The 23,959-nt window shown below is 45.3% G+C and overlaps 1 protein-coding gene across 1 annotated transcript in view; it reads left to right on the top strand.

Annotated features, from left to right (window-relative positions):
• LOC144769707 (uncharacterized) overlaps positions 1 to 23,959 on the top strand; it is a 67,081-nt gene that overhangs the window by 4,889 nt on the left and 38,233 nt on the right. The window contains exons 2-3 of the mRNA XM_078653888.1: positions 12,703 to 12,808; positions 21,270 to 21,425. Coding sequence (XP_078510014.1) covers positions 12,703 to 12,808; positions 21,270 to 21,425 — 262 coding nt within the window. The remainder of the gene's footprint in view (positions 1 to 12,702; positions 12,809 to 21,269; positions 21,426 to 23,959) is intronic.

Here is a 23,959-nt window from a genome sequence, read left to right as displayed (position 1 = left end):
AACAGAGGGGCATCCGAATAGGTGAAATATTGCACGTAATCTCTTTGTACACGGACAATGCTCTCTTTTATATAGCCTCTCCCCGCTTGGCATTACCTAGAATCCTGCAACTCCTGGAAGAAATTGGGAAACACTCTGGGTTGCACCTCAATAGGCACAGATCCTTGTGTTTCCTTCTGGCACGCATGGCCACATTGCCCTTGTAGAGTCTCCCTGATCTTGGGATACATTGCGAGAGAGCGCATTTTAGGTACTTGGGCATGCATGTTGCACTTGATTTCTTCCAGCTGATGCACCTTAACATGGATATGGTCATTGATACTCTGTGACGTTCTGTGACCTTTTGGAACTCTTTGCCACTCTCCCTGATGGGCAAATTGATGGAGCTACCTCGCTGTCTCTACATACTGCCGAACTGTCCGGTTCCCAATCGGGTTTTCAAGCAGCTGAAATCTCTACTTGTCACATTACTGTGGAGGTGGTTGCAGAAAGGTGGCACTCGGTACCATGATCCATCGGTACTAGGATGGGTTTGGAGGTGCCCAGATTGGATCTATACTATTACGTGGCACAGTTACAGTACGTGTCCTGTTGGTTAAATGATAGAGACAACTGGGAGAAACGAGTACTGGTGGACGGACTCACCCGGATAACCTCCAAGTGGCATTGATGCAGGGCAGAGGAACTCCCAATGATACGCCTTACATAGTTGAGTACACTGTGCCTATCTGGCAACAATACGATACGTGGAGAAGGTTCTGCAACGGGCCCCGTTCCAATGAGAGCTTCCATTATGGATACTCGCCCCAGTGTGGGAAATGAGCTTACACATGTCCTTCCAGGTGTTAAGGGAGGGGGGATGTGAGGTCTTAGGAGATCTCTACCCAACTGAATAATTCATCACATACGAGCAGGCATGCAGGGACTTTGCGTTGAAACAAGGGCAATACCTACACTACATCAACCTCATGGAAATCGCAAAGATAACCTGGCCCAGGTACTCTTATTAACCGCAAAAAACTCTCACACTGGATATACTGCTCACATGTGGTTCTTGGTGGCGACTGATCTCCCTCCGATACAAATCTATGAGGATGGACTCAATTGCCCTTCCCCCTTTTGCAAGAGCAGCTTCAGATACAGACTTGGACGGGCCGCTGGATGATGACTTGGGCAGCTATATGCGTGCAAACACACACAGTGCCCTGCAATGCACTATTTAAACTGATACACTATAACTTTTTTGTACCGCACCTACCTAACACCAGGAGACTACGCTGTATTACAAAGACCCAGGCTGACACATGCCCTAGATGTGATGAACTTGGGGCAGATGTTTTACATTTAGAATGGAGATGCCACAGGGTGAAGCAGTTCTGGAGTCAGATGGTGGAGAGAGTGCATGAGAGCACAGGTCTTTGCACTGAGGGGGAGCCATGGCAATGTATATATGCCTTTTTACAGGGCACTCACAGGTACGACACCTAAACCAATCAAGTAGCACCCTAACCTCGTATGTGTAGGAAAGGCACACACATGTTCCCACTGCAATACAGTGGGAAAGTACTGAGTGTCCTAAGGTCATGAAACAAGAGTTGGCAATAACCAGGAGGACAATAAGTTTTAGGAACATTCCCCTCAGAAGGGCCATATCCAACAATAGGGGAAAGCATTATTTCTTCAACAGAACCATCGTTCTCCTTGGAGTCCAAGAGGTCAGGGAGAGGTTCACTCTGTTCTTCTCCATCAGTCCCCAACAGCATGGTTAGTTCAGACCTCTTAAAGTGTGGTTTGAGGTGATTACATGAAGCGCCATGCGGAGTTGTCTAGGGGCTTTGACGTCCACTAGTTATGTGGCCTTACTCTTTCTTTCAGTCACCTCATATGGCCCATTCCAGTGGTTCTCGAGGGACCTGGGCTCTACCGGCTCCATCACCCACACTTTCTGACCATGTTGAAGTTTCACAGTGCTAAAATTGTTGTCATACCACCCCTTAATGACTTCCTGGCTGGCTTCAACGTTAGTGGAAGCTTAATTCCATAACTTAGACTTCTGGCTACTGATGGCCCGAATGTACCTCACTACATCCTGGAGTACATTCTTGGGAGTTTGCTGCCACCCTTCTTTCACCAGACTCACAAGTCCTCCTACTGGGTGCCCATATAGCACTTCAAATGGGCTGAAACCCTGTCCTCTATATAACACCTCTCTGTAAGCGAACAGCAGACATGGTGAGAGGATATCGAACTTTTTCCTTAGGGCCTCAGGCAGGCCTCTGATCATGCCTTTCGGGGTGTTGCTCAAGAATCCCATTGGTTTGTGGGTGGTGGGGGGGTGGAGAACCTGTATGTTACCCCACATTACTTCCACATTGACTGGATATAAGAAGACATAATGTTTTTACTCCTGTCAGACATAACTCACTTAGGGAAACCCACTCGGGTAAAAATCCCCATAAGGGCCTTTGCCACTGGGGGTGCAGTAGTTGTCCTCAGAGGGATTGCATTTTGGGGATTCATAGGCCCTACAATGTTGTGGCCTACCATCTCAAAGGGGCTGCCAATGACAGGCAAAGAATTTTATTCTCTGGCATGTCTTCCCGCTGGACTGGCACGCCATACAAGTTCTACAGAATATATCTGAGGAATTCTTGATACTGAGACAATAGCCTTGCAAAAGTCTGTTTCTCTTGGTCTAGGTGTCCCGTCCGGGCAATTTTGTGAGCCGGCTTCAGTAAGATTGCCCTGTAGCCTTAGGCCCACTGTACAGGAGTTTGTCCACCTAGTAAATGTGGTGACTACCTGAGACATCACCTGCTGCTTGGGCTTCAGACTGTTGCCTCATGCCAACAATGGTTGGAGGTGCCTCACTCCCTTTGTGCACTGCAGAACTCCTCCTTGGTGGGTCCTCCTTCCACATGCCAACCAGCAAGCTCAGTTAGAACACCAAAGGAAGCAATGTCCGCCACAGTAGACTCTGAAGTAGCCATCGCAGGTGCCCACTCCACAGGAGTTCAGGGGCTGGTTGACCACGCCCTCTGCCTTTCCCGTTCTTAGCAGCTGGCTGGTAATTTGTTCCAGGCTCCAGCCCTTCTTGACTTCCTTTCTGGGAAGCCTTGGACCTTGTTGTGGCACAGATCCACTCAGGTAACCCTTTGTCAAACTCTGTTATTCCTTTGAACTTGCTCGGTGCTTGAATGTCCAACTCCAGGCACCAACGAGTCTGAACGCCATTATGGCTCAAACTATTAGAGTGGCCAGGTGGGGAAAAGGGTTATGGGGAAGGAACTGCTGGGAGGGAGGCCTGTAAAGGAATAAAGCAGAGTCGTAATCGGTCCTTCATTGAAGTGCCCCAATATGCTCTACCTAGAGAACCCCTATGATAATTACCAGAACCCATGTTGGCATCTAAAAAAACATTAGTACATTTTGTGAACTGGGATTAAAGCACAATATCACTGACAACCAATGTCATCATGGTACCCTATTAGCACATACCAGACTCCACTCTTGAAGACTTGAGCGGGTCTCAATGTAGAACACTGTAAGACAGTTATTATCACTGTTAATCTTAGTTCTTCCTTTGAGCCTTGTTTAGTCCCCCACCTTCAGTTTCTTCCAATGTACCAAAACAACTATGCAGGTCTTCGCTCGCAACTTGGGATAATGAGTCCAAAAATTATGTCCACTTGATGTGTTGAGTAAGGTTAGTGTGATGCGCTTCTACTTCAGAGATTGGTAAGATCACAAATCTACAGTAGTTCAATGATTGGCATAATTGTCATAATGATTGGCATAATAATTACGAATGGATCATTCAGACTAGCGTTCAGATTCTCGTCTTATTTCCAAAGGACAGCAACCATCGGTTCCCTGAAAGGAGGCCACACCTAAAGCAACCACAGCGAGCCAGAAACTCCTGCCAAAATTGCCTCCAAAGCCAGGCAAGAGATACTGAGTCTGCGCTAACTCACAGTGCTCGTTTTAAACATAAGCCTTCCCAATATGGCCGCAATGCACGAGTGTCTGGGAGATGAAGTCCCCAGAACAAAGTGCCTGCCTAGAAAGGGAAAAAGTACTCAGAACGCACAGTCTGAGAAAGGTATGCCAAGGGAGCTGAAATAAAGGGCAGCTGAACAAGGGGGCATAATAATGATGCACAATCAATGATTACATTGGGTACTGTACACAAAATCACCAACTGAATACAAGGATGTAAAACAAAGGTAAAAGGACCTATGGATTTGCAGAATGGTATAAACCTGCAGTATAAGTACAGCATGCCACAGGACAATGCCACCAATAGTTGGCAGCAGCAAAGGCTCCATGCATTTTGCCACAAAGTACATGGGAACACGATGACAGTACTGAGGCTGAGTCTATAGAGTTGCTGGACAGATCCATGACAAACTAACATCTCCAAATGGGCCTTGAGCACCACTTCCTTTCAGGTTCGGTTTTCCAGGTAATTTCCTAACAAACAGTCAACCGGCATGGCAGGGCTCACTGTAACGTTCAGAAGACCTGAAACCCCACTCACTCAAATGTAGTCACAGGATAGTGACCCGCTCTTTGTCAGCCATAACAACCCAATGGAATACATAGGAATTACCTGCTCTGGAGGAACCAGCTGACTCCTTACCATAGTCACACCAGCTCCTGTATCCCTCAGAGCCTCCAAACCTTCCTATTGTTGGTGACCCATTGCCTATACTTAGTAGTATTTGAGGCCACATGGATCTTCTTGTTTTACAAGTGCTTATTACCTATTTCACTGTATTTGAATTGTTGTGTACCATTGTTTAGCTGTAATGTGTTTTTGATTCTACTGCTGACAAAATAATGTCCTGGAATGCTGGGAACAGTTACTCTGATTTCTGGATTAGCTGTTCAAGCGATGCTGTAATGTGCTGCTGTGAATAAAAGACTTAATTTTTATAAAACTATTTGCATCTGTATTTACCACCATCTCACTGTCACTCAGGGGCACTTGGGTGGCCATTGTAGACTCCCCACCATTAACTGGGACAAACTCCTCCCCAGCACTATGCTAGCCACCTCTGGAATCTTTCCTCCAGTTGGAGGTGGTGCTCTGTTTGTACAGTTAGGATTCTCCATGTAGTGTCCATACTAGTAGTACTCATAGCATTTGACGGGCTTGGGCTGCTGTCCTTTGTCAGGGTAAGGCTTCTTCTGGTGGCCAGATTGGGAATGTGAACCAGACCCTTTCCCCATGAGTTGTTTAGGTGCCTTTAGAGAGCTCAGTCTTTTATCTCTCTCCTCCTTCTTCTGGAGAGAACTGTGACCACCCTTTTGGGAGTCCCCCCAGATACCTTTTTGGACACTCTAGTGCTGAACCAGAGGTACGCCCCCTCAGCAAGCTTTCTGGAGTGAGTAAGCATGATATCAACCAGGTGTTGGCACAGCTCTGGAAAACAAGTATCAGGAATGTGCTCCTTCAAAATCAAGTTGTACAACCCTTCATAGTCATTGACTATGATGTCCCTCACCCAGCCCTTCAGTGCCTTACCAGCATAATCCGGAAAATCCAACCAATGTTTATGTAGGGAGATTTTGACTGCCTATACTTCCCCGGTGCCAGCCCAAACGTATAGACCAAAATAGTCTTTATGGCAGCGTAGTTGGTCTGGTCCCCCACTTCTGGTATAAGGAGTGTGTCCCTTCCCATTGTGGGCATTTATTGCCAAAGATGACCCCTCCCCCTGAACTACTCTGAGACCCTGTGCACTTTCAAAGCCAAATCATAAGTTCACAACCATGTTATTTATGTCATCTCCCTCTACATAGTTTTGCACCATATCTTTTGGGATATGGAATCTGTACTGATGTTCAGATACTGCAGTTATGCTGCCACTATTATTGCTGTTGCTATCTAGCTCTCTGAAGCTTAGATCAATCAATCAATCAATCAGTGACACTTGTAAAGCGCGCTACATACCCGTAGGGTCTCAAGGCGCTTGGGGGGGGGGGGGTGCCGCTACTGCTCGAACAGCCAGGTCTTCAGCTTCTTCCTGAAGGAGAGGTGGTCTTGGGTCAGGCGCAGGTCGGACGGGAGGGAGTTCCAGGTCTTGGCGGCCAGGTAGGAGAAGGACCTTCCTCCTGTAGTCGCTCTTCGGATGCGGGGGACGGCGGCGAGGGCGTGGTTGGCTGATCGGAGGTGGCGTTTGGGAGCGTAGAAGTTGACTCGGCTGTTGAGGTAGCTCGGGCCTTGGTCGTGTAGGGCTTTGTGTGCGTGGGTGAGGAGGCGGAAGGTGATTCTCTTGTTGATGGGGAGCCAGTGAAGGTCTCTCAGGTGTCCGGAGATGTGGCTGGATCGTGGGATGTCGAGGATGAGTCTGGCTGAGGCGTTTTGGATCCGCTGGAGTCTCTTCTGGAGCTTGGCGGTGGTCCCGGCGTAGAGGGCGTTGCCGTAGTCCAGTCGGCTGGTGACGAGGGCCTGGGTGACGGTCTTCCTGGTCTCTGTGGGGATCCACCAGAAGATCTTCCGTAGCATGCGTAGGATGTTGAAGCACGCCGAGGAGACGCTGTTGACTTGCCTGGTCATGGAGAGGGAGGAGTCCAGGATGAAGCCCAGGTTTCGTGCATGGTCTGTCGGTTTGGGTGCGGTGCCCAGGGCGGGAGGCCACCAGGAGTCGTCCCAGGCGGAGGGTGAGGAGCCCAGGATGAGGACCTCCGTCTTGTCCGAGTTCAGTTTCAGGCGGCTGGTCGTCATCCACTCGGCAACCTCTTTCATCCCTTCGTGCAGATTGGCTCTGGCGGCGGCGGGGTCGTTGGTCAGGGAGAGGATCAGCTGGGTGTCGTCGGCGTAGGAGATGATGCTGAGGTGGTGTTTGCGTACGATGGCCGCGAGGGGGCTCATGTAGACGTTGAAGAGGGTGGGGCTCAGGGATGATCCTTGGGGGACGCCGCAGATGACTTTGGAGGCCTCTGACTTGTACGGTGGTAGGCGGACTCGCTGTGTTCTTCCGTCGAGGAAGGAGATGATCCATTCCAGCGCCTTGTCCTGGATTCCGATGTTGCTGAGGCGCTGTATTAGGGTGCGGTGGCAGACCGTGTCGAATGCCGCGGAGAGGTCTAGGAGGATGAGGGCCGCTGTTTCTCCATTGTCCATCAGGGCTCGGATGTCATCGGTGGCGGCGATGAGGGCGGTCTCGGTGCTGTGTTTGGCTCGGAAGCCGGACTGTGAGGGGTCGAGGGATCCGTTCGTCTCGAGGAAGGCGGCCATCTGCTTGTTGACGGTCTTCTCGATGACTTTGGCTGGAAACGGGAGAAGCGAGATGGGGCGGTAATTCTTGAGGTCGGTGGGGTCCGCTGTTGGTTTCTTGAGTAGAGCGCTGAGTTCGGCGTGTTTCCAGCTTTCAGGGAAGATGGCGGTGTCGAAGGATGTGTTGATGATGTCTCGCAGGTGGGGTGCGATGACAGCGTCGGCCTTGTTGAAGACGTGGTGAGGGCAGGGGTCGGTTGGTGATCCGGAGTGGATGGAGTTCATCGTGCGGATGGTGTCTTCGGTGCTGATCGGGGTCCAGGCGTGGAGGGTGGTGGTGGGGGGGGGTGGCTGGTCGGTCGTGGTGTGCGTTGGTTGGTTGTTGAAACTGCTGTGTATGTCCGTGATCTTGAGCGATCTTCATTTCCTCCATGGCCAGCCTCTTCTCCTCTAGACCTTGCTCTTTCTCAAGCCTAGCAACGGAAAGGGTATGTTCCTTGTCCTTCTTCATCTTCGCAAGCTCTATCTCTAGTTTTCACTCCTCCCTCCTATCCAGCAGATCCTCTGGGGATAGGCTCTTTGAAGACACACTGCTGCCTGCTCTAGAGTGGACTGCTATTTCTGGTAAAAAAGAAAAAAGAAACATGTTCCCCCCTGTAGGATGCATGTTGTTGTTAGAAATTGGGTCCAAGTAGGGACCACTAACCTAGCCAGGATAAGTCAGATGCACACCATAAATTAATCTGTGCTCACCCTCTGGTAGCGTGTCACAGAGCAGGGAAGCTTAACTTACGAGGCAATGTGTAAAGTATTTGTGCAACACTTATAACTGTAAAATTGTGAAAAACACCAAGCAAAAATGATCTGCACCAGGATAGAAGAATAGAGCTCAATTTAATATTCAAAACAAGACTAAAATGACAAAGATCTAATAAGTAGAACTGGAGGTATTAATTTTTAAAAATATCTGCAAATATAGTTCTTAAAAGAGAATAGCGCCAACCGAGGACATCTGGTCATGCTTGACCGGGGTAAATTCAAAAGTTTAGGCTGACCAGGAAGGAGCACAGGTCAGATACAAAGACTAACCCCGTCCCACTAAAAAAATACCTTTGGATGGAGGATACATCGACGTCGAAGACACGATGCAAGGAGCAGAGCAGGCAATACATCAATGTTGATCCTTTCAGGTGCCTGTCATGTATCGGTTCTAATCGACGCAGTTGTAGATGCGGCAGGACAAACCCTTTATGAGATACATCCTTACTGAGCCACACAGCCCGCAATGCAATGTCTTTGTCCACAGCGGCAATGCATCAGCATCAAGGAGCGATGTGTTAGTTCCCACTGATACAACAGTGGTGATGAATGGATTTTGCAGAAAGCAGCCAGACAGCCCAATCAAGGGCCAAGGACTGGGTTGGCAGCACTTGACAGTGCAGGACTCACAGTTGGCAGGGTCCAGAGACTGTAGCCAGGTTTTTGGAAATCTGTCGGGCGAGGGGGATTTCCGAGGGTGGTTGGCCATCATGTTTTGTCCCATGCTGAGGGTGTGGAGCCAAAGATGAGAACTTCTGTTTTCTCAGAGTTTAGATTCAGGCAGCTCTTCTTCATTCAGGTGACAACGGCCTTCATCCCTTCTTGGTAGTTGTGCCTGGTGATGGTGGGTTCCTTGGTGAGGTAGAGGATGAGCTGGGTGTTGTCGGTGTAGGAGACGATGTTGAGGACATGGTTTCTGATAATGGTTGCTAGGGGGCAATATAGATGTTGAAGAGGGTGGGGCTGAGGGGGAATCCCTGGGGTACTCCACATATAGTCTGAGAAATTAGCATTTCCTGTCGAGGGCCTTTCCTCGGATGCTGGGGTCACGGAGTCTGGTGGCTAGTGTCCAGTGGGAGACGGTGTCCAAGGAAGCTGGGAGGTCCAGGTGGCTGAGGGCTGCCATTTAGCCCTGGTCAAGGAGGGCACAAATGTCGTCGGTTGCAGCGAGTCAGGCGGTGTCAGTGTTGTGGTTGCTGCGGACTCCAGGACATTGTTAGCTTCAATGAAGTTTGCTAGCTTTTTGTTAACAGCCTTTTCGATGACCTTGGCTATGAAAATAAGCAGTGAGATGGGCCTGTAATTCTTGAGGTCCATCGGGTCTGCAGAGTGTTTCTTCAGGAAGGGGTTGACTTTGGCATGTTTCCAGGCATAAGGGAATGTGGCGTCTTGAGGGAGCATTTGATTGTCTAGCATAGATTGGGTATGATGGCTATAGTGGCTCTGTGGAAGATGTGAGTGGGACAGGGGTCTGAGGGTGCTCCAAGTGGGTACCCTTCATGGTCTTTAGGGTGTCTTCTGTCGTGAGCAGGGTCCAAGTGAGTGGAGTCTGTTGGGTGGCGTCGCTGGGGGTGGGGGCTGCAGCGATGCTTAGATCTTGGTAGTCAAAGTTGTCATAGAGCATCTTAATATTGAGGTGAAAAAAGGTTCGGAGTCTATTGCAGAGGTCCTGGGAGGTTGGGACATCTGTTGTTTTGCTGACGGGTTTGGCAAATTACTGGATGATAGAGAATAGTTATTTGGAATTGAGGGCTTTGGTGCGGATTCTGTCTTGGAGGAAGTTCTTTGTGGATTTGATGAGTTGATGGTGTGCTGTGGTAGGTTTTGTGTATGCGGAGCATGTTTCTGGAGCTTAGCTGTTCCTCCATGTCTTTTCGAGTAGTTGGCAGGAGCTCTTGAATTCTTAGAGTGCAGGGGTGAACCAGCTTGCTTTCTTGTTGTGTTGTCTTGTAGCTTTCTTGAGGGAGGTGAGTGTGTTGGTGCAGTTAGGGATCCAGCTGTGCATCTGGCTTCATTGGAGGTGGAGTGCTGGTGGTGGCGTAGGTGAGTTGTTCTTCTGTGATTTTGTTCCAGCTTGCTTGTTCGAGTGTGCTTGTGTACGGTGGGTTTTCTGAAGGAGAAATGGATGCCGTGGTGGTCCATCCAAACAAGTTCAGTGCTGTTGTTGTACGAAATGCTGTTCACTTCTGAGAAGGTGTTGTTGGGTGTGTGTCCCGCTGTGAGCGTGGGGGTGGTGCCAAGTTGATTTAGTCCTATAATGGCAAGGTTCTCTAGGAGGTCAGTGGTGTTGGGGTCATCGTGGTTGTCTTGGTGGAAGTTTAGGTCTCCGAGTAGTATGTAGTCTGTGGAGGAGAGGGTGTGGGGTGCGATGAGGTCGGCGATGGCGTAGGTGAACGAAGCATGGGTGCCAGGCAGCCTGTAGATTAGGGTTCCACAGGGAGTCATTTTAGGGTTGATCTGGTCCTGAAAGTGGGGATGTCCCATGTGCGTTGATGCGTTGTCCAGGTCAGTTGTTATCATGTGGAGGGAGCTTTTGTGGACAATGGCGATGACTCCTCCTGGGCTGGTGGGGCGGTCTTTTCTCAGGATCTTGTATCCGTCGGGAATGGCGGTTGCGATGTCGGGCGCGGAGTTGGTGTTGGTCTAGGTTTCTGTGAGGAACGCGATGTTGGCCGTGTGGGTGTTGAGGAGGTCCCAGATTTCTATAGTGTGCCTGCGTAGGGAGCACATGTTGAGGAGAATGCAGTGGTTTGTGTGCAAAGACATTCGGTGGTCTGGGGGTTGCTGCTGGGGTCCTGAGGTGGGTGAAGGAGCAGCACCAGTGTCGGCAGGAGCTCGGGCCTTGGGTGTTGCTCAGCGACGAAAGCTGACAGTTGTTGCTGTGTCCGTGGTTGAGAGCGCGGAGGGTGCGGCAGTCATAACAGAGGCAGTTCGGAGTACCAGGGTCCCTGGCACTGGTTGAGGTTGGGTCACCGACGGACGCAGACAGGCTTGCCTTTAGAGCGCATTGAAGTGGAGGTTGGGGAGGGTTGTCAGCTGGGAGGCGGGAGCAGGAATGACACACTGGATGGGGTGGGGGTCCAGTATTAATACCCAGTTGTGTCTGTTAAGTGGGGGAGACATCAAAGACAGGCCTTTGAAGTGCATAATGCCCCTGCCCTCACTGCCCTTCCTGCACTGGCTCCAGACTCTACAGGGGGTATGCAGCTCTTTGTGCAGGGACAGGCACATCCCAATCAGGTGCAGGGGCCAGTTCCTCCCTCTCATCCTGCCCTGGATGACATATCAGGATGGTAATGATTGATCAGGATGTGGATGGCACATCAGGCAAACAATAAGGTCCCTTTGTGTGTGGATTCTTAAGGAAATGTACAAAGCCCAGCTGCCAGCCACCTCAGACGTTTATTCAAAAACAGGCAGAATCTCAGAAGGGTTAAAATAAGAAAATGCCACCTTTCGAAAGGTGGCATTTTCGGACTTGTAATTTAAAATCCAACTTTACCATAAGTTATGATTGTAAATTGTGAGTCCAGAGACATCAAACCTGAAATGTCTATCTTTTCCAAATTGAAAATTAAACTTATAAAATGTAATGAGGCAATCCCAATGCTAACCTATGGAAGGGATAGGCCTTGCAGAAGTGAACAATGTATTTAATAGTGGTTTGCTACCAGGACACGTAAAACTTAAAAGTACAAGTACTGCTTTTTAAATGCAGTGCACCCTACTCTTAAGGCTGTCTAGGGCCTACCTTAGGGGTGACATTTGTATTAAAAAGGAAGGTTTGGGCCTGGCAAGAGGATTAACTTCCCAGGTCAACATAGTTTAAAACTGCACACACAGACTGCAATGGCAGACATGAGACATGTTTAAAGGACTACTTAAGTGGGTGGCACAATCTGTGCTGCAGGCCCACTAGTAGCATTTAATTTACAGGCCCTGGGTATATGTATTGCACTTTACAGGAGAGTTATAAGTAAATTAAATATGCCAATTGTGGATAAGCCAATGCTACCATGCTTTAGGGAAAGGAAACATTCACGTTAGCACTGTTCAGCAGCTTTAACGAACCCAAAATCCTAAAGCCAGCAAAAATGAAGTCAGCAAAACAGTTGACCAGAAGGCAAGAAAGTCAGGAAGCCACACCAAGGATGCCAGGTCTAACAGCTTTGAACTTGTACTCTTAAGTCAATGTGTTGTATTGACGGGAATGTGTAGTATCATTGACTGCTACATTATTCATTGGAACTCTGGCCATGTAATGTTACATCATAGAACCTGGTTTGTGAGAAAGTTCCAGCTGGTAAGTGCTGGTTCTCTGTTGTGATTGGTCATCCTCATCGAGGATATATCTTATTTTTCTTTGTAGCATATATAATTAATTATTTATTTGTTTGTGTGCACATGCCTCATTTCAAATTGTATTGTTGTGTTAGGTTCCTACTTCAACAGCGCCATGAAGCCCACGGGCGTACGTGCGCTTTACAAAAAAACCCTAACATAACATAACATAACATTACCTATACCTCCAGAATTGGAAATACTGAATGTGGTATTGCCATCTTTTAATGAGTCCCTAAAAGCCTTTGATAGAAACATCACATCACATATTGAAAACTCAGATGTAATGATTTTTTTTTATAGTATATTCCCTGCAGTGCGAGACGTGCTCCATCAATGGGTCTTCAACGTGCTCTGGACCTTCCAAAAACTGTGCCTCGGATGTCACTATGTGCGTAAAATTATTGGAGACTACCATAATTGGTAAGTAATTTGAGTAAATGCTGTGATATAATTCTGGGCACCCTGGTACTTATGGTGCATGTGTAATGTGAATTAACCATTTTTCTGCCACAAATGAAAACATTCATACTGAGGATCATGAATTGTATTCAGCGAAGCATCCTCAGAATTTTGTTTTTCCAGAGGGTTGTAAATGGAGGGAAGTTGAGACTTAATGGGATCATGTTGTGTAACTTACTGACATTATTCCTTGACAGTCCTTTAAGATTGAAAGTGCTTGCAAACCAGAGGCTCAAAACCCACCCCCTCTTCAAGATCTAGACCTACAGTCAGTGCCTTTACCTATCAGACATAAAGACCACAATGAGCTACAGAGAACCAAACCTACAGTCAGATCAACTCCATTATAAATCCAGAGTATGATAAGCTCCATCTCTGAAGGAGTTGAGAACCAGACCTACAGACAGATCATCTCCCAATCATAGATCCAGACCACAATGTTCTCCCCAGAACCCAACCCACAGTCAGATCAGTTCTCTATTATAGATCCAGACAATGATAAGCTCCCTATTTGAGTGAGATGAGAACCAAATCTACTGTCAGATCAGCTCCCTATCATAGATCCAGACTATGATAAATTCCCAATCTGACGGAGCTGTGAACGAAACCTACAGTCAGATCAGCTTCCTATCATAGATCCAGACTTTAATAAGCTACCTCGCTAAGGTAACTAAGAAACTGACCTTCAGTCAGATCGAATCCATGACAAATATCCAGTCAATGATATGCTCCCTTTCTGATGGAGCTGAGAACCAATTCCAGACAGATCAGCTCCCTTTCATAGATTTAGACCACAATGAGCTCCTGAGAACCAAACCTACAGTCAGAACAGCTCCCTTTCACAGATCCAGAGAGTGATAAGCTCCCTCTTTTAGGGAGCTAAGAACCGGTCCTACAGACAGATGACCTCCCTCTCATAGATCCAGACCATAATGGGCTCCCAAGAACCAAACCTACAGTCAGTCTATGATAAGCTCCTTCCGTGAGGGAGATGAGAACTAAACCTACAGTCATATCAGCTCCTTTTCATAGATCCAGACAATGATAAGCTCTCTATTAGAGCTAGACATACAGACAGGCCAGCTCCCTTTCATAGATCCAGAGCACAATGAGCTCACAAGAACCAAACCTACAGTCAGAACAGCTCCCTTTCACAGATCCTGAGAGTGTTAAGCTCCCTCTTTTAGGGAGCTAAGAACCGGTCCTACAGACAGATGACCTCCCTCTTATAGATCCAGACCACAATGGGCTCCCAAGAACCAAACCTACAGTCAGACTATGATAAGCTCCTTCTGTGAGGGAGATGAGAACCAAACCTACAGTCATATCAGCTCCTTTTCATACATCCAGACAATGATAAGCTCCCTCTATTAGATCTAGACCTACAGACAGGCCAGCTCCCTTTCATAGATCCAGAGCACAATGAGCTCACAAGAACCAAACCTACAGTCAGATCAGATCCTTTTAATAAATCCAGATAATGATAAGCTCCCTCTTTAAGGGACTTGAGAACCAAACCTACAAACAGATCAGCTCCGTTTTGTAGATCCAAACTATGATAAGCTCCCTCTTTGAAGGAGATGAGAACCATACCTACATACAGATCAGCTTCCTATCATAGATCCAGACTACAATGAGCTCCCCAGAACCAAACCTACAGTCAGATCAGATTTTTATCATAGATTCAGACTACAATGAGCTTTCCCAGAACCAAACCTACAGTCAGATCAGCTCCATTTCAAAGATCCATACGATGATAAGTTCCGTCTCTGAGGTAGATGAGAAACAAACCTACAGTCAGATTAGCTTCCTGTCATAGATCCAAACAATGGTAAGTTCCCTTTCTTACAGGACCAGACCTGCAGACAGATCATCTTCCTTTTATAGATGAAGACCACAATGAGCTCCCAAAAAACAAACTTACAGTAAACTCAGCTCCCTTTCACAGAGCCAAACAATGATATGCTCCCTATTTGAGCAAGCCCAGTACCAGACCTACAGACAGGTCAGCTTCCTTTCATAAATCCAGACCACAATGAGCGCCCTCAGAATCAAAACTAAACTCAGATCAGCTCCCTGTCATAGATCCAGACTATTATATGTTCCCTCTCTGAGGAAAATGACAACCAGAACTACAGACAGATCATCTCTGTTTCTTAGAAACAGACCACAATGAGCTCCAAGAACCAAACCTACACTCAGATCAACTCCGTTTCATAGATCCAGACTATGATAAGTTCCCTCTCTGTGAGAGTTGAGACCCAACCCCACTGCCAGATCTGCTCCCAGACATTAATCCATACTATGATAAGCTCCCTCTCTGAGGGAGCGGAGAACCACACCTACAGACAGATCTGCTCTCTGTCATGGATCCAGACCACAATGAGCTCCGGAGAACCAAACCTAGAGTTGGATGAGTTCCTTTTCATAGATCCACGCAATGATGAGCTGCTTCTTTGATGGAGCAGAGAACCAGACCTACAGACAGATCATCTCTCTTCATAGGTCGAGACTACAATGCGCTCCTGAGAATCAAACCAACAGTCAGATCCAGACTATGACAAGCTCCTTCTCCGAGGGAGATGAGAACCAGACCTACAGATAAATCGGCTCTCTTTCAGAGATATTGACTACAATATGCTCCCTATTTGGGTGAAAATGAGAACCAGATATATAGTCAGATCAGATCCCTCCATGTAATCCAGATCTATGAACCGCTCCCTCTCAGAGATCCAGTCCACAAAAGACAACTTTTTAAACTTTCAAAAAATGAGCAGACACTCAGAGCAGCTAGCCTTCAGAAGGAGGTTTCAAAGCTAAATAATTGAAATATGTTGTTTTTAAATGATTTTAGCAGAACATCAATGAAAAATGTAAAACACTTCTGACTGCAAAACTTGAAGAAAGAAAAAGGTTTTAGAAATATTTTATCTCCTATTCAGCATCTTTTAAACGAAAAATGAGAGCGGCATCAAATGATCTTGAGGGATCAGTGACAGAATATAAAAACAAATAAATATTGTGTCACACAAAAATCGTGTCAAAAATATTGTTGACATATAAAAAAATATTGATGACATAAATATAGCTTTTCCAATCTTATAAAGATAATATCAAAAACAAATATTGTTCTCACTAATATCGTTAAAAAAATGACATAAATATATTTTTTTGAATAAATATATAGTTAAAAATAGTAAAACTGTAAAACTTTAATACAATGTATGTTGTACAAAATTACTACCATTTAATAATAAAAATAAATGTATACTTATATAAACATAAAAAAATAAAAACATAAATGTGTCTATGTTTATATATACATATCTATAACAAACAACTAATATTAAATACATATAGTTACAATATATATATTTTTTAATATCACACAATCCTGTCAGGATAGCTGCCGCGTCTTGAATCATGCGCTGCCACCAGAAACAGGACACAGACCCGCCGATATCGGTGCTTAAGTCGTTTATTAACCCAAAGCCAAAGACGCGTTTCGCAGCTTAACGCCGCTTGTTCACATATATTTTATAATATGTATATATTTCCCCAAGTTCTGTGTACTTCAGCAACAAAACAAGAGCAGACTGCAAATGCGTTAAGATTTTCTTTATTCTTCCGTGAGCTTTCGCATAATGCATTTAGGTTATCTCAGAGACCTTGGTGACATGCCATTACCTTGTATATATAGCAGGGTCGGAATTACAACCTGCGGAGTAATTAATCGATATAAAATACGGAAACCTAAACAGCCTTGAAGAGGTCGAGGGTAATCCCCAGGTGACGAAACACGTGTTGGCTGGATGTTTTTGTTTGAATATTAAGACAAAGAAATGTCTTTATGAGACTTTACTAGCGTCTGTGCTCAAATTACATAATACAATTTCACAGAACACTAACAGTGTGTGCATAGGATTTTTTGTTACAGTTACATGTAGGATTCTTTGATCCTTCACAAGTTAGGGATTGCAGGATGTTTTCCCCTACCTCTTGGACTGCACAATCTATCAGACCAACATATTAAACGCAGATATTGACAGACGCAATCACTTCCTATACAACTATCATCCCCACATCACTAAGGAATAAACTATTTCCACTGAAGGGGTAAATTGACCTATTCCCACACCAGTCTGTGCAACAGTAGGAAAAACATAAAAAATAATGAATTATTAAAATGTTTAATACTTAATTTAAAATGTGTAATTAATTAATAATTTTATCAAAACCCATATTATACTCCCACAGACAAAGCAAAACACAATTAAAATCTAATTACAATAAAAAAATTAACATATTAAATAATATTTACAATAGTTATTAGAAAAATATTAAAATGTGTTACCTAATTATAACTACATAACTTCCCACTCTATACCCCTACAAACAACACAAAATATAAGTATTAATAAATTAAATTTGTTTTTAAAAAGGAATTATTAATTGATGATTGATTATTACTTAATTTACTTCCCATCCTATACACGCACAAACACAGCAGCCTGTACCTAAAATATAACATAAAAATAAATTAAACAATGTACCTAATGAATTGTCAATTAAATATTTACTATCAAATTAATAATTACCTCATTAACTTCACACCCTATAACTCTTACATACACAAAAACATACACCCAGAGTATCACAAAAAATATATAATAATCACACAATTTACATAATTACTTGTCAATTAAGTAGGAATTAATAATATATTACTTAATTAACTTCCCACCCTATATACCTCCAAGCAGCAAAGAAAACAGCACCTGATTTATCACTTACAACATAAAATAAGTACACAATTTACATAATTAATTATTAATTAAATAATGTATAGCTATTAAACAGTTATTATTACTTAATTATACTTAATTAACTTCCCACCCTGTACCCCTGCAAACCTTACTACCCACTACAACACTATAAATTGCTGTTAACAGTTTATTTATAAAAGAATTATGAATAACTTAAAGTTAAAAACTATCATTTAAAATTCCTAAAAACAATTACACAAACAATATATAACATATACAATTAAACTATGTACTAAAACACATGCAAACAATTTAAAAACAATATTTTTTACAAAGAATATTATTGCTAACAATATTAACAACACCAATGTTATTGTTAACGACCTTAAATCAATATGTATATCCACTATATTTCTGCATCATGATATTAATGTGTCACAATATTAAAAATGTGGTATTTGTATGTCTTGATATTTATGACTCAATATTTTGTCCAACCACTGTTCTTCAGTGATGGAATAGCTTTGGGCTTCTAATTGACTGCATGCCTATTTTTATCTGACACTGAACCCAGTGTTCTTTGTAATTCAATAAATAATTCTTGTAAGTAATTGGGTAATTAGTTCAGGAGGTGGAAGCCTCACTCAGGCAACAACCCCAATCCTTCTCAGGGTGAGCCACAAAAGTCACAAAATTAACCTGTTGATCACTTTCCGGTAGCTCAGCACAAAAGTAGTCAGGCTTTATTATTGACCATGTGTAAAGCATGTATGCAAAACACAAGCAGTAATAAAGTGAAATCACAACACAAGTAAAATCAGAAACCAATTTATAAAAATAGAGTAAATTGTAATTAATCAAATGCCCTCAAAACAAAATAAATCCAACCAGAAGAATCAGAGTTGTGAATTTTTAATGTGTTCAGTGAAAAAAGTGGCTAAAAGATCAAAGCAACAAATGTGGGCATCTGGTTGCACAAGACCAGATGAAAGTTAAAAGTTAAGGTCGACCACGATGGAGCACAGATCGGTTAGAAGGGGTGGATTAGACCCGGTCTTAGATTACCTTTGAACTAGAAAAAGAAAGGTTACTGAGGAGGTAGGGTTCAGTGGGGGTAGTAGGCGGTGTCCGTGGATGAAGTTTCGTCGTAGGGATCAACTGGATTAAGCTGTATAGAAGGTTTTTTCGTCAAACATAGACAACTTTTTGGAAGTCGAAAGGCTCCATTGGGATGAAGCTACAGGCTGTAGCCAAAGAGAGCTCCACGAGGAGCTAAAATGCAGCCCTGCTAAGCTCCTCTCCCTAGCCGAAAGTATGCAGTGCATTCTCATTGGTCCATTAGAGAGATAGGCCTTGCAGTACTGAACATTTTTAAACTGAGACCTACATGTCCTACTTTTTAAATACAAGGCAAACTGTCCTATAAACCTTTAGGGTCTTCCTTAGGGGTGACTTATGTGTATTTAAAAGGAAGGTTTAGGCTTGGAAAAAGGTGTATTTTGCCAGGGCGAAATTAAAGTTCAAAACTGCACTACAGGCTGCAGTGGCGGGCCTGAGACAAGCTTTAAAGTACTACTTTAGTTGGTGGGACAATGAGTACTGCAGGCCCACTTGTAGCATTTAATTTACAGGCCTGGACACATGTAGTACCACTTACTAGGGACTAACAAGTAAATTAACAATGCCAATCATTTGTAGGCCAATTTTACTATGTTTTAGGGAGAGATCACAAGCACGTTGGCACTAGTTAGCAGTGGTAAAGTGCACAGAGTTCTAAAGCCAAAAGAAATGTATTAAGTAAAGCAGAAATGGCGAAGGCAAAATGTTTGAGGTGACCCTGAAAAGAGGGCGAGGTCCAAACAATTATAAACACAAATCTAACTCTATTACCATCCATACCCTTCTATTTTGTCATATATTCGCATTTTAATTCCAATACATTATTAGTATTGACAGAAAGCTTATGCTTAACTCTACGGCGTGTTCGAAATGGGACTAGTTTATTGAATTACTAACCTTAATCCAAATTAAACCAAAGTCTATTGACATAATATACAACCAAATAATTGGTTGATTTTTAAAATCCTTGTACTAAAGTTTACTTTCCTTAAAAGTTGCTTTTCTGGTGTTTTGAACAAGGTGATGGTACAAGGGAGTAAATGCGGACGGAGTGCAGGTGTACTCCAAGCAATCACAGAGAACTGCATTTCGGATGAATTAAAGACGGTGCAGTTTAAAGGATTCTTGGGAGTTCAGGTGTGGGCGCAGGGTCCTAAGGTTGTATTAGTAACTAAAGGGCATATGAGAGCGTTGCGTGATGTTTGTACCATGCAACATGGTGCATGAATGACACAAAGATCTAAGTCCGATTTTTAAGTGGCTTTGAGTGGCTCAAAAAATCTAGAGTAATACAATGGAGAGCAAATCACATTTTGCAGCACACACAGAAAGAGTAATATCTAACCCTGGGCGAAGCACTACGCTACGCTCGCGGAGTTTGCTAAGTTTTCGCAACTTCGCACTACGCGAGCTGCACGTAGCACAGTGCGAACATGCGTAGTGCAGCGTAGCGTAGTGCAGCGGTCATTTTTTGCTTGTTCGCGGTCCTGAACGTCATGTTCGCGACTGCGAGCAAGCAAAATGACATCCCGGCGAGATTCTCAACGCGAGGAGGTCAGGTTTCTCATTGTGAGTGGTTGCGCATGCTCGCGACCGCTCTCAATGAGAAACTACCTGTTCGCGTTGAGAAAGCTGCTGCTCGAGTAATAATCTACTCGAGCAGCAGAAAACTACAGCTCGCACTGTGCAAGATGCCGTTTTCAATGCTTGCACAGTGCCGGATGCTTGTCCGCACTGTGCAATCATTGAAAACGCATCTTGCACAGTGCGAACATGCTACTACGCAGCTCGCGTAGTGCTACGTGAAGTTCGCGTAGTGCGAAGTGCACTTCGCGTAGCTTCGCGTAGCGCTACTTCGTGAACTACGCCCACCCTTAGTAATATCCCTTAATGCACAAAAACAATCATGCATGAAATGCAGGCACCTTGGTGCAAGGGTGCCTGCATTGGCGCTAGGCAGCCCAATGTGCGCCAGCACAGGGGTAAAAGTCAGGGGCATTCCTGCCCTTTCCCAGTGATGCAGTGCAGCACAGGAAGGTGACTTGCTGTGCTTTGCCACTTTTTCATTAAGTTGCCCCTAAGTTTGAAGTGTTATTTCTTGTTCATCACAATATGGCAGATCATGGACTCGTATCACACGATCTCGGTGGGGGTAACACCTGTAACATGAAAAAGTGCCTCCAGACAACTAAAAGAAGGAAATAGCAGGTGTGGTATTTTTTAAAAGAAGCCATACATTACCTAAGGGTGTACCACTGTAAGTAACAGCGTTCACTAGTTTAGTTGAGAGCAAATCTAGGGATGACTCCAATCTTTCCAAAACTCAATGTATGTGCATAGAAGTTAGGAAGAAACTACAGTTGGGCACCTTGTTTTTGTTAACATTCAAGTAGGGGGGCCTACTTTGTACTTCCTAATGCAAATAGAAATATCTGTTGTATAGATCGTCTGGAGACAAGAGAAGAGCAAGTGTTAAAGATGGTTCTTGCTCTGCGCTTGGTTGTTCTGTGACCTCTGGACATTGTCTTTGTTACCAGGAAAGTTGACCATCCAGAATACGTTCAGGGGCTGCCTGGACCCAAACAAGCGTAAGATCTGCTCGAGAGAAATCTCCTTCAGGAACAACCATTTTGCCATGAAGATTGCTGCAAATTGCTGCAGCTCAGACAATTGCAATGGGGAAAGTTTGCCAGGTATGTACTGCTGCTGCAGTGAATTTATCCAGCCTTGGGGATTGGGAACATACCAAGCTTTATATGTCTGGCTTGCAGAGAGCATTGAAACATCACAAAGGAGCAAACGTGTTTAAAGGCAAAGCTGGAGAGAGAAAAGAAAAAAGCATAAAAACATTGTAAGTGGATAGTCTTAGAGTGAGTATATATCATGTGCGGAAATAAATCCTTTACTGAAGCAAGATCCATGCTATTATACATACGGAGGGAAGCTGTGATGGGTAAAATAAGCCCTCTGCCCCCAGGTGATCATATAGTACAACTCCATTACATTTCATAATCTTGACTAGTTTTTACTCAGGAAGACCCCGGTGGCACAGTGTTGCACCTGGTGTAGTGAGCCATGTGTAAAGTTTGTTGCCACAGGAACAATGTGAAGTAGCCAGAGTTTTCAGCTAGAGCCCAGCAGGACATAGAAAATGAAACAGTGGTGTTTCTGAACAGAAAGAAGTTTGTTTCCATGCAACACGGAGGGAAAGATAAAGGTGTATATTAACAAGAATTGCAGCTAACCAGTTTTGAAGCTGATTAGCAGCAATTTTGTTTACCGCTGACTATGGCTGAAATCCATTGCCATGTTAGCGATGTATTTACCATACATCATTACATGGTGTAAGGATCAGCAATTGGCGGTGTAAAAATTTGCAGCTAACTCTAGCGTCACAGCAATAAAAAAAGTGCCGGCCGGTCGTCACTTTTTGGCCTTTAGAGGCAAAAAGAGCCTACAAATACACAACTGTTATGAAATAAAATAAAATAAAAACACCAGAATACAGAATGGAGCAGCAAGGACCAAGTTTAGCACAGGTCAACAACCCACCCCCCCCACCCAAGTCCCTAACAGCCAGGATGACCAGCCAGAGTCCCATGGGAAGAGGAAATGCTTAATCAGGGCCTCATTAATGAAAAGTGTTGCATCGCTGGGAAAAATAGTGATGCCGCACTTTTCATTGCGCCATCCTTGCCCACCATGGCAGCCAATGCCTTGAAGTGCGGACAGTCCACAGGTCCTGGTAGCCTTGCTGGGCCTGCATCTGAGACCTGAAATGGGAGCCAATGGGTATGTGGAGTTACTGTGACTTGCCAGTGGAGGTGGACCGCATCGGGCCAGAGTTTGTGGCCCATGGCTGTAGACATTGAGGTGTCAACGATCCCCCTTTCCTGGTGGCGAAGTCTGGCAGGTCGCAAGGAGACACATTGCTGACTTGTGTGAGAAGATCGCCTGGTGCCCTTTGGAGCTGTGATCAGTGGAGTTGATCCTGCGCACTAATGTGGGGAAGTCTGCATTGCATAACACGCGCCACCACTACAACGGGGTGCATGGAGGAGATTGCCGATGGTGGGCCGCACCTCTCGTCATCACAGGTCGGAGGAGGTGGTGCTGCCCGGATGCTGTGGAGGGTGAGGTTCCTGAGTTGCGCTGAACTTGTGTGGTAGGAGTGCTACGTCTATGTGCCTAAGAGCCCTGTTGCATCACCTGCACACACATTCAGAGAAAGCACAGCGATGTGAGCCCTGGTGTCGATGTCGAGGTGAGTAGAATGTGGGACGGGGAGCAGAGTAGGCCGGGGGTCGTGTCGGTCCCAGGCCTAGTGCCTGTGGTTGGTTATCATCGTGCCATGAGCAATCCCTGCACTACAGCGGACCCCCATCGCTGAGCACAGCGCAGGAGACTGGTGGGGGATTCCACTAACTGGCTCAAGTCACTGATATTGGCTGTCAGTGACAGCAGGTGCAAGGGGTTGGATCATACCCAGGCACTTGGGCGCACAGCTTGATTTGCTGTTACTCACTGGGGAACACGAAATCTGGTTGCCCCTGTTAGATTGGAGGAGGCAACTGGGTGGTGCTGCCTTTCCTCGCACCCTGTTAGTTTGCTTTTTGGTGTACACAGGACTATCCCTTAGTAGACTTGCTGCTTCCACAGTGAGCACCATTTGGTAGCTGCTGCTGCTGTCCCCATCTGCTGCTGCTGGTTCCTTTGACCCAGAGGTCAGGTGCTTGAGGCCCTCCTCCACCCACATAGTTCTGCCTGCATCTCATCCCTTGTGGTCTAATATTAGAGCATCACTATTCTGCTCCTTGACTGCCCCCTGCCCTCTTTTCTGCTGTTTCTGTCCCTCTTGCTGGTCTTCTCAATTGCTTTCCTGCCTCTGCCTTTGGCTTTGTTATTTTATTTGCTTTGTTTTTTCTGTTCATTTTTCAGTTCTTTTTTCCTGTCCTCTCCCTTGTTGCTGCTGTAATCCCCGCAGCAGAACCAACAACACCAAGGAAGACCTTACTTCCAGTTCCAGACCAACCCCAACACCACCCTCCATGGCACCCCCCTCTATAGGCTCCCCAGTCCCTGGCACTTCTTAACCGATGCCATTGTAGACGTCATTGCACCCCAGGCTCACGCATCCACCGACTACATTCTACTCGGAGACCTCAACTTTCACTTGGACAACCCATGACCACAACACCACCTCTCTCCTGGACAAACTCACCAACAT

Source organism: Lissotriton helveticus, chromosome 7 (genome assembly GCF_964261635.1).
Source record: "Lissotriton helveticus chromosome 7, aLisHel1.1, whole genome shotgun sequence".
NCBI classification, from domain to species: Eukaryota; Metazoa; Chordata; class Amphibia; order Caudata; family Salamandridae; genus Lissotriton; species Lissotriton helveticus.
This window is presented reverse-complemented; position numbering and strand designations above follow the sequence as displayed.